At 57.9% G+C, this 10,706-nt stretch overlaps 1 protein-coding gene across 2 annotated transcripts in view; it reads right to left on the bottom strand.

Annotated features, from left to right (window-relative positions):
• DOC2B (double C2 domain beta) overlaps positions 1 to 10,706 on the bottom strand; it is a 50,287-nt gene that overhangs the window by 15,106 nt on the left and 24,475 nt on the right. For both annotated transcript variants that reach the window (XR_014257941.1, XM_082443553.1), the window contains exons 7-8: positions 3,514 to 3,593; positions 427 to 501 (exon numbers count right to left, since the gene is read on the bottom strand). Coding sequence is in view for 1 of the 2 variants with exons in the window: in XM_082443553.1 (XP_082299679.1) it covers positions 427 to 501; positions 3,514 to 3,593 (155 nt within the window). In the remaining variant the exon portion in view is untranslated. The remainder of the gene's footprint in view (positions 1 to 426; positions 502 to 3,513; positions 3,594 to 10,706) is intronic.

Below are 10,706 nucleotides of genomic sequence, written 5' to 3'. Positions count from 1 at the left end.
TAGTCAAATAATTTGGGCAGTTGCTGACTACTCCATATCCCTTGTGGGGCATCACAGAGCAGCCCATCAACACATTAAAGGCTCTGGTAAGTCCTGCAGTAAAGAAACCTGTTTAACAATGTTTCCCAGTGTTATCTGGCCACAGAACCCTTTGTTTGCGCATAGTATTAACGTCCAGCTGAGAGTGTTTCTTATAAAACGCTGGCCTAGAAATTCTCCCGGGGAGTTTCCCCAATTCAGTAGGCAGGTGGTGCTGACTCAAGGTCCCTGGGAGGCCTAGAGGGTGTGGGGGTGACTAGGTGCTCTGGGTGGAGGTGGAGTGAACCCCTCAACTTGCTTGGGCTCTGAGTGGGTGTGGGAGCTGTGGGCCTCCCTGGGTGCCCCAAGCCCAGCCTGGGCCCCAGTCACGACGGGCAGGCCCCTCACCTTACTGGCTCCTGGCAGCAGGTGCAGCTTGACATAGGGGTCCGCCAGCCCATTGTGGTCCATCGGCTTCAGGCCCTGAGCAGAGGAGAACGGCAAAGGGTGTCACTGGGGGCTTGGGGACACAGCAGCCAAGGCCTCCTGGCACCTGGGTCAGCAGGCATCCCCGCCCCCTGGGCCTCCTGGCTGGGTCCATTCATGACCCTCTTCACAGAAGCAATCCTGCCCCACCCCCCCAGAATGGGGGGTGGCGAGGAAGGCTCCGTGCTGGTGCCATCTCCCCCCCCCGCCTCCCCAAACATCTGGCCCTGGGCAGGCGACACGGGGTGCCTTTGCCAGATCAGCCTCTTTCTGTTTTCCTTATCTTGCAGGCCAGGTGACCACTTTCTCTGAATGAGGCCCTCGTTCTCCTGCTGTGGTCAGGCCTTTCCTTCTTCCCAATCCCCCTTCTCCCTGCTCCCCATGCACTGCGACTTCCCTCACCAACCCTAGGTCCTTGTCACCCTCTGTCCGCTCATCCACACGCTTCCCTCTGCGGCCATGGGAAAACGTTGTGTCCCCAGAAGCCACACAAGCTGGCCGGCCGTGGAGGGTCCCTCCACAAGATGGCACCCCTCACTCACTCTCAACCACCAGTCAAGTGTGCACAGCCACGGAACTCACGGAACCATAAACAGACAGGGGCCTAGGTGACCTCATGCTTGCTCCTGTTTGTGATAATCGTCTATTCTGCTTCCGGGATGGCACACGGGGATGGAGGAAGGCAGCTGGGGCATGTGTGGGGTAGAGCTGGCAACCCCACAACCTCATTCAAAGATGAGCTGCAAGTTGGCTGCTCATGACCAGCCCACCTCCCCCACCTCCCAGGGGAGCTGAGGCTCCTCTCCCCCCTCCCCACCTTGGTTCGGAGGAGCTCCCAGGCAGGGGCTGAGATCTGAGGTGGGGCCTTCCGACTTCCAACGAGCACTGCTCTGCTACCGGGAAGGGGCCCACGGGTTTTAGAGCCAGGCTGGCCGGGGTTCAGGTCTCAGCTCCTGCACTTATCAGCTGGGTAAGTGGATGACTTCATCTGCCTCCTGAGCCTCGGCTTTATCATCTGTAAAATGGGATAATAGTCCCCACATCTCAGGGTTGTTGGGGGAGCTGAGCAGGCAATGCTGACGCGGGGCCTGCTGGTGGGGCATTTGCTCCCCTTCCCCTACATGCCGGGCCCCTAGAAAGATGCCGGAGAAGCGGCTGAGGGCGGAGGCATCTGAGCTGGGCCGGGAGCTGCCGGGGCTCCAGCTCTGCCCTGCTCCGTGGGGCCGGCTCCAGGACGAGGCTTGGCTGGGAGGCCCTGCGTGCACCGTGGCAGAGAGGCAGACCTTCCCAACACAGGCCTCTCATCCCGCCTCTCACCCTTTCGCACGAAGGTGGAACTTTCCAGTTCTGCTGTGGATACGAGTGCCCGTATGTGCGTGTGCGTGCGTGTGTGTGTGGTGCGGGGGGTGGGTGGGGGGGGGGTGTCTGCCGCCAGGCCCTGTCCTGCAGGACAGCTTTAGGTACTGAGCACTCACTCATTTAATGCTCACAACCACCACATAGGTGGGGATGATTAACCCTATTTTACAGATAGCAAACTGAGGCAGCTCTGCTCACCTGGAGGGAGGGTGGCCAATCTAGGGTCCAGAGCTGGGGCATCTGGCATCCTCCCAGAGGCCCCCGAGGGGCTCTGCCTGTCGGCCTCAGCCTTCCTACCCCCTGGGGCTCCTCCTCACACCCCAGCCCAGCCCCAGCTCCTCCCATGCCTGCACCACCCCTCCCCTGCAGAACTGGATCTAAGCAGAGGATGAACTGGAGAATGTGGGAGCGACCATGGCTCAGGGTCCTCCCATCCCCCATCTCGAATGCCTTGAGTGATACAAACCCAAGTGGACACACGCGTGTGCACACACATACACACACACCCCCCAGTACACCCACATAGCCCCTCTAGAGCCTGGGTAGGGAAGGCGGGGCACACAGCACAGGCGGGGCCTGGAGTCTGGGTGGGGAGAAGGGACTGCTCTGGCCAGAGCAGCCTGGCAGCCAGGGCCCATTCCCAGTCCCCAGGCCTGGACAACCTCTACACAGCTGGGTGGAGGGAGAGGGGAAGGGGTCTGCCGGGGCCGTGCACCCTGCCCTCCACCTCAGCACAGCTGGGGGTTATCAGATTCCCAGCTCTGTACCTAGGGCAGGTCTGGAGCCCTTTCGAGGAGGGCAGGGAGGAAGGCAGGGCATGCCCTGTGTCACAGCCCGGGCAGCTCCCAGAGGAGGGCAGGGGGGCGGATGGTGCTGGCCCACAGGGACACTGCTCACCGCTGCCACGGCAGTCCAGCCACGGCGGCCCAGGCCGGGTGGGGCACAGCTGGGGCAGAACGAGGCAGCCTGCCCCTCTGGGTGAGCAGAGCCACGGGCAGGGTGGGGGAGGGGCAGAGAAGCTCGCAGGTTAGGGGGCTGGTGGTGCGGGGCTGGGCGCGGGCAGCGATGCCGGAAGATCCTCGCCCTGAGCCAGGCCCAGGCCCTTCCACAGCTCTACCGGGAGGTCTACCAGGCCGCACGGCTGCCCTTACCTTGCGGGAGAGCATCAACTTGGGCACCTTCCTCCCAGGGGGAGCGTTGCGGTGTGGGGACGAAGGGAACAGCGTGGCTGAGAACAGAGCTGACCATGCCAGCCCGGGGCAGGACCAGCGTGGGGTTTACAGACGCCCACGCCTCCACCCAGAGAGCAAGCTCAGGCCGGTGCGACCAGAGACTAATCCCCCGCCTGGCGTGGCGTCAGCGTCCAGAGCCTCCTCGGGGAGTCCGGAGGCACCCAAGTCCAACCCTTCCTCTTGGCCTGCAGGACAGGCCTGTCACCTCCCCGCCTGCCCTTCCCTCCTTCGACAGCTCCCCAGCTCTGGGGCCTCTGTTTCCTGAAAGCTGCCTGCCCCCCACCATTCTCTCTGGCTTCTCTGTTCTACTCTTTCCCCTGAAAGCCTCGCTGTAGGGGAGGCAGCTACATCTCAGGAGCAGCTGAGATGACTGAAGCGAGAACTCCCTCCTCGCCCTTGGCGCACAGGTGGGGCCTACCTTGGCCTTGCTGATGGTGCAGTGGAGAGCGTTGTTCTCCTGGTCGTAGAGCAGGCTGAAGTCCAGCGTGCCCAGGGCGGCTGCAGAGAGGGAGGGCTCAGGTCACGCCGGGCCCACACGGTGGAGAAGTGTCACCCACCCCTGCGCGGCCGGACGAGGTGCCACAGTGACCGTGTTGACTGCCACCAGCAGAGCGCCTGCTGCATACTGACCCCAACCCTGGGAAGGAGGCTCGGGGGCGGGGGGGTTAGGCCCGTCACCTCCAGACACCGCGAGCGGTGAACTGAGAGTCAAAGCCGGGCAGTGGGCCCCTGACCCCTGCGCCGTGCCTCGCGGCCCGTGGCTGGTCCAGGGTGGGGCCACGTGTGCCGTGCGCTCAGCTAAAGGGGTTCCTGTCCTCCTGGTGCAACCACCGGCCAGGGCTCCACACCTCAGCTCCCCCTGCCTCTTAACTGTCCCAGGAGTGTGCGAGAAGGCAGAGGGGTCAGTCTCTGTGACACTGCAGGCCCCAGCCCGGCCGACTGGCTGGCCCACTCACCACCCCCCAGCAGCACTTGGGGCTGCGGTTCCCTGGTCTCCCCGGTCCCTCGGGAGCCCTGGGCAGGCTGTGAGGAGCGAGCTGGGCCCGCGTGCTGCTGCCCCCAGCCTTTAAAAGGCAGCGAGTGATTCCCAAGGGCTGGCCAGAGGGTGCAGCAGTGATTGGATGCAGCTGCCACCCTCGGGCGTGATCACACACGGCAGCTGTGGCTTTTCTCACATGGTTCCTGGCCTGAAGGCCAGGATTGTGGGTGGGAGCAGACCTCAGGGGCAAGTCTCTTCCCCACGAGGTACACATTCACAGGATGTCTTTAGAAACCCAGACCCTCCTTGCAGGCTGCTGGGCTGGCCAACTGGCATCTCATTCATTCATTCATTCTTTACCAAGTGTTTACAATATGCCAGACTCCAGGAATGAAGATATCAATAAGACAGGGTTCCTGCCCCGAGAAAAGCACAGCTTAATGGGAGGAACAGATGAAAAGGATTGGTCACAACAAAGTTTCATGGGCCAGGACTGATGGAGGGTTCACGGGGGATGCCTGGCCTGGATGTGAACTGGGGCCATCAGGAAAGGCTTCCTGGAGGAAGTGACGCTTCACCTGAGCCATGCAAGACGAGTAGGGCTTGGCCAGTGCACACTGGGGCTGGGGGAAGGGGCATTCCAACCACAGGCCAGCCCAGAGGGTGGGGGGCAGAGTGGTTGGAGTGATGCTCAGGGGAGGCCAGGGGTGCCCAGTGTGCGTCTACAGCAAACCACAGCCTGCTGGCCGAGTCCAGCCACTACTTGTCTTGCACCCCAGCTCCTAATACAGGGTCAGGCACACAGCTCAGTGTCTCTGTCGTTGTCTGGCGGGGGCACCCGTAGGGTGCGAGACCTGCCCTCTGACGTCTGACCCTGGGTTCAAATCCTGGCTCTGCACTTCCTTGCTGTGTGACCTTAGACAGTGTATCTAGTCTCAGTGTGCCTCAGTTTCCTCATCTGCAAAATGGAGACACAACAGCATCCACCTCATGGCATTGTGCTTTAACACCATGCCTGGGGTACAGAAAGAACTCAGTAGATAATTATAGAAGGAGCAGATCCATTTAGGTGATTTATCTAGATAACTGTACTTGCCCCTCTGAGACACTTTCTGGAATGAACTCATTCTGAATTGGATCACTCCCCTCCCAGCCTTTGTGAGCAGAATACACAAATGGTCACGTACACTTTTCAGAATAACCTGAGTCATTGCTGTGACTACGGTTACTGTTCTGTGTGTCAGGGTCCCAGCCCAGACACAGAAGGGCATGTGAGATGACTCCTCCACCGAGGGATCCCAGGCGGCCACTCTTTTTTGAGGTTTTCTTCATTTTTTCCGCCTCCTCCTTTGCCATCAGCTTGAAACTCCTGTTAGAGTACCTGCCCCTGGTAGCACAAACAGCTCTCGCTCCTATTCACTAGTTACTTGTTTCTTCTATGAAACCAGGTGAGAATACTTGTTAAAACTGTGTCTAAACTAAAAGTCAATAGGCCATGGGACTTCCCTGGAGGTGCAGTGGTTAAGAATCCGCCTGCCCATGCAGGGCACAGGGGTTTGAGCCCTGGTCCGGGAAGATCCCACATGCCGCGGAGCAACTAAGCCCATGCACCACAACTACTGAGCCTGCGCTCTAGAGCCCGTTGAGCCACAACTACTGAGCCCGCACACCACAGCCATTGAAGCCCACATGCCTAGAGCCCGTGCTCTGCAACGAGAGGCCACCGAAATGAGAAACATGCGCACCGCAACGAAGAGTAGCCCCCGCTCACCGCAACTAGAGAAAGCCCGTGTGCAGCAACGAAGACCCAACTCAGCCAAAAAAAAAAACAAACAAAAAAAACCTCAACAGGCCTTGAGCGGAGCCTAAAGTCCTTTTCCCCGAGTGGAGCATGCGTGCTTTAGTCCAGGTGTATCTGGCCTCTTGCTGCCTGTATCCTAGCTCCCCTCTGTGCGGGTAAGCAGGTGAGGTGCTGTAAGGGAGTGCGATCTGTCACCACGTCTGTAACAACTAACAGCCATGGGCCCAAGCTTCTCCAGGCCCAGGCTTTTGTAATAATAGTCTCTAAAGCTCTTGGCTTTGCACGACACTAAATCAGTCTGCTGTTCCCTTCAGACCTAACCTGTGGCTGTGCCCCCCAGACATTAGCCTCCTGAGGGCAGGGACCATGCCTCGGCCACACCTCTGACACCAGCAAAGAGCAGATGTTCAATCTACACGGCCAGTCCATCCAAACCAACTCATTCTCCAGCTGCTCATGAGAGCAGAGATGTGGTGTGATGCTCATCTATTAAAACACACAGTCCACGATCTCTGCCCGGTTCCCAATTCCAGAGAAGGACAAGCCAGCAGACAGAGTCCCCACTGGGAAATTCAGCTCCAGGCGCGGAGAGGGGTCCCTTCCACTGGCTCTACAGACATCCGTGTTTAAGGAAGGCCTGATGCTGCTCAGTGAAACCAACACTGGTATTCACTTCCCAGGAAGGAACAGCAAGCCCAGTGCTGCCCCAGGATGGGATTGATGAATTTCTTTGAACTCCAATGCAAGTTTTATAAGAAATAATAGTTTATAAATAGAAGCTCAGTCACCATTTTTAGAGACTTGCCAGTGGTGGAGCTCTCTCATTGCTCATAAATAAAAGCTCTCTCATCGCTCATAAATAAAAGTCTTTATTTCCTATTTGGAGAAATGAGGCTCAGAGAGGGGAGGTGATTTGGTCAGGGTGGCACAGCAGAGCTGGATGCAGAATCCAAGCCTCTTCACTTCCATCCTGATAGCTCCTGCCTTAAAGCTTAGTGGCTTCCAAAAATTTTTTGTCTGCTGCTTTGTTTAGCTGAACTCTTGAGAGGGTGCAACGCAGAAACAAAAGAGAGAAAAACAGAATTGCTCTTGGGGTGTGGGGAGCGGGAAGGGCTCAGCCACCGCCCTGGAGGAGCCTCTCAGTTGAAAAACCCCCTGGGCTTGTGCAGGCGAGGCGGGCCCTGAGGGCAGGTGAAGGTGCTTGTCTGTGTGAGCCACAGGGTCCTGTCCTCCAGCCACTCAAATCACACCTCCTGGCTAAAGTTAACATCCTTGGATAAATAATGAGGCTTGGTCACTAATGGGCCTTTGAGAGTTGTCACCAGCTTGCTGATAATTATAGAGCTTTAATGGGGCTAATTCAGAGACAATCAAGCTCCAGCCCCTGTCAGTTCCTCTAAGGCAGCACATCCCTCTGCTCTGCTGATGGAGACTGACAGCATCATTTTGACCTTGGTTTGCACCTGGACTTTCCTCACCCGTACACCCTTGGGAGTAGGAAACCAGCCCTGGTTTTGTTTTGTTTTGGTTTTTTAAGAAAAATGTCAAGCCTCTGAAATAGTTTAAAAACAACAACAACAACAACAACAAAAAACATGGCAAGAACCACAGAAAATGATCAAGGCTGCGTTGAAAGCATTTCATAGTTGGGGAAACTGAGGCACTGACCAGGCGCTGCAGGGGGTACAAAGAGGAATGAGCCACACACCATATAGCCCTGCTTCTCGGGAGCTCAGAGGCAGAGGGTTAGGACTTTTATAAACCTATTCATTCTTTACATTGTTCAAAAATTTTCCACTGCCACCTGGACTCAGTTCAACCTCCTTGGTGTGGCATTCAAGGCCGTCTGTGATATGACCGCTTCGGCCTCATCATCAGAGGCCTTTTCCCCTTGCTCCAGCCACTCGACTCTTCCTCCTTCCACTAAGCCAGGCTGCGTCCTCCCTCCTCCCTCCTCCCAGCCTCAGAGCACCCTCTCTGTGGGGGAACTCTGTGCAAGCCGGTGCTTCCCATTTGGGTTCCTGACTCCCTGTCCTCACTGCTGGGCTACTTGTGTGTCACGGTTTCCATGAACTCCCTGATGGCAGAGATCGTGTCTCAGGCATTCTGGAACCTCCACACTCAGCACAGCGCCCGACACCTAGTTGGTCTTATAAGGTTAAGTGCATAGAAATACGGTCCGGGTAGAATATGACTTGGCTCCAAGGAAAGGGAATCACAGCCAGCGGGTACAGGGAAATTATTCGAGCTGAGGGACTTCTGGGCAGGCCTAACAGCGATTCCTCCCCTCCATCCTTGCTCCAGGCCTCTGTGGGGATCAGTCCTGACCTAGCCCAGGGTGAATCATGCAGGGGCAGGTGTAAGCATGGGCAAGAGATGTAATTCTGGCCGAGACAGAAGGACAGATCTCCTGGGGACTTCTGGGAGAGGCTTCCTCACTTTTAAACTGAGACATGGGAGAGGAAACTGATCCTTATCAAATTTAGGATCTTATTGTTACATGTGATGTCTGGACCTGCAGCAGCCACCTTGAACCATGAGGGAGGTCAGCCTAAGAGGAAAAGGGCATGGCCAAGTGGAAAGACAGAACCATCACCACTGATGCTGCTGACGAGCGGCTGCATGAATCCACCCCAGTGCCACATGACCTCCATACTCCTCACTGTTTAAGGCACTCTGAATTTTTTTCTGTTACCTACAACCCCCGAATATCCTAGTCATTACAGCTTTGCAGAATGGACTGTTTCCACAGGTGGAGATTGGGTGGGAGGGCATCTCAGGCAGGGGAGCAGCACATGTGGAGGGTGGGACATAGGACCCATCAGGAGGGCAGCAAGCAGTGGAGTCCAGCTTAGCCAGGCTGCACTGTGGACCACTGGGAGGGGAAGGGCACTGGGGGGACACTTCTAACTGTAACATTTCTGCATCTTCTCCCCATCAGTGCTCCTCTATTAGATCAATTTGGAACCTGTCAATTTTGTGCTTATGCCTTGAGGTGACTTAATAAAGGATGGGCTTTAAAGAGAAGGAAAAAAAGGCCGAATAAATAAACAGCACTTCACTCTCAGCCTTGGACAACAGAGCAACCGTCCTAATTTCTTTTTGTTAGAACAGACATAATCCAATAATTAGGGCAGCAAATAGCATAACCCTGGCTAAAGCTGTAATGAACCATCTGGCTTGAATCATTTAGGCTTATTGTAGGGATCTGGTTGTCAGAGCTGAGACGGGGGTAAAGCCTGGAGTATTGGGTAGAGAGCGGTTCCACCCGGAACCTGGTCCCCCCATGGGCAGGAGCCAAGATTTCTGTGCTCCCATGGTGGGATGTTTGTTCGGCCACTGAGGGGGTCTAAGCCCAGGGTGGCTGCCCCTTGAAGGGAATGAGGGGGCCAAGCTGGCCCTGGCTCAGCCACACACCGTCCACCTTGGCTCTTTTCAGCAGAGTGCCCTGGTGACATGGGTGTGGCCAGCCCATGGTTCAGGCTGGCAAGGCTGTGTCAGACCTTGTACCGCTGACCTCACGTGCGTCTGTCCCCTGGCAGGACAATGAGCTCTCTGGGTCCAGGGCCCCAGCCCTGTTCCGTCTCTGCTGCTAGGAGAGTGTTCTGTGAAGGACTGCTGAGTTGATGGACTGAAGATGGGGTACTTTCGGGTCCCCTCCTTGCCTGTGGGTTCAGGGACAGCCAAAAGAAGCAACCAGATTTCTCACCTCTTAGCCGTATGTCATCAGAGGGCCCTGAGTGGCACCAGGAGGGCCTGAAGCTCAGGCAGAAGCCCTGCCCTGCTCGCTTGCTCCCTTGGCATAGCAGGAAAGATGCTGGAAATGGGAACAAGTTCCTCACCCCTTCTTCTGGAGCTGGCTGAAGATTCAGGGCATGCAAAGGGGTGACCTGGGTCTCAGTTAGGGCCTGCCCAAAGGCACAGCAAGTGCCTTGCCCAAGGTGCCAGGAGCTGGGGGGGTGAAGATTCAGGATACAGCCCGGAGGGCAATAAACTCTCCCGACCCAGTTTCCCCAGGCCGGCAGGAAAGTGGAGGGAGAGGACTGCTCCCCATCCCCATGCCCAGAGGGCAGCGCCTCATTACGCCAGGCTTTGGCCAGAGGGCTGTGGTCCAGGCCCGAGAAAGTGCAGAGCAGGCAGCTTTCCCAGCACAGGCCCGGCTCCGAGCGACCCACGGTCTGACAAGCCTCCTCCCACTTGCTCCGCCTGGGCCTCCCTAGGTAGGGTGATGAGAGGTCGGGCCCCACCTCTTCCCGCAGTGGTCACCCCCACTGTCAGCTTCCAAAGGCACATTTTATTCTGGGGGAAACTCCAGACCCCCAGCCTGAGGCCCGTGTGGGCATTCAAGCCAGACGCAGCCAGCCTCGCTGCGCTGCGCGGGGGATGGGACCCGGCAAGCCTGGGGGAAGTCGGCGAGCGACCCCTGCCCCGAGAAAGGTCCACCTCCCAGGCAGGGCCGGCGTCTGACTCGGGTTTTCCAGCTCTGAGAGTGACGCGGCTGGGGCTACAGCTGGGCTGGGGGCCTGGCGAGCAGCGCAGCCCCCACCCCCACCCCCATCCCACGTAAACCCATCCCGCACCGCCCGGCGACCTCTTCGTTCTCGGTTTCCCTTCCAGTCCCGGCGCGGGCACCCTCAGAGCCCAGAAAGGCGCCAGGAGCGCCAGCCGGCCGGTCCTCGGCCCCGGAGGCCCCGGGAGCCCTGGCGCTTGCCTACTACCTGGAGTTCGGGGCTCAGCCCCGGAGGAGGAGGCGCGGGCTGGGGTGGGGGGCCCTTCCCGGCCGGGGAAGCGGGTGTAACAGGTGGGCGAAGGTCGGCGGCCCGGTCGAGCT

Source organism: Balaenoptera physalus (genome assembly GCF_965194825.1).
Source record: "Balaenoptera physalus genome assembly, chromosome: 20".
NCBI lineage: Eukaryota > Metazoa > Chordata > Mammalia > Artiodactyla > Balaenopteridae > Balaenoptera > Balaenoptera physalus.
This window is presented reverse-complemented; position numbering and strand designations above follow the sequence as displayed.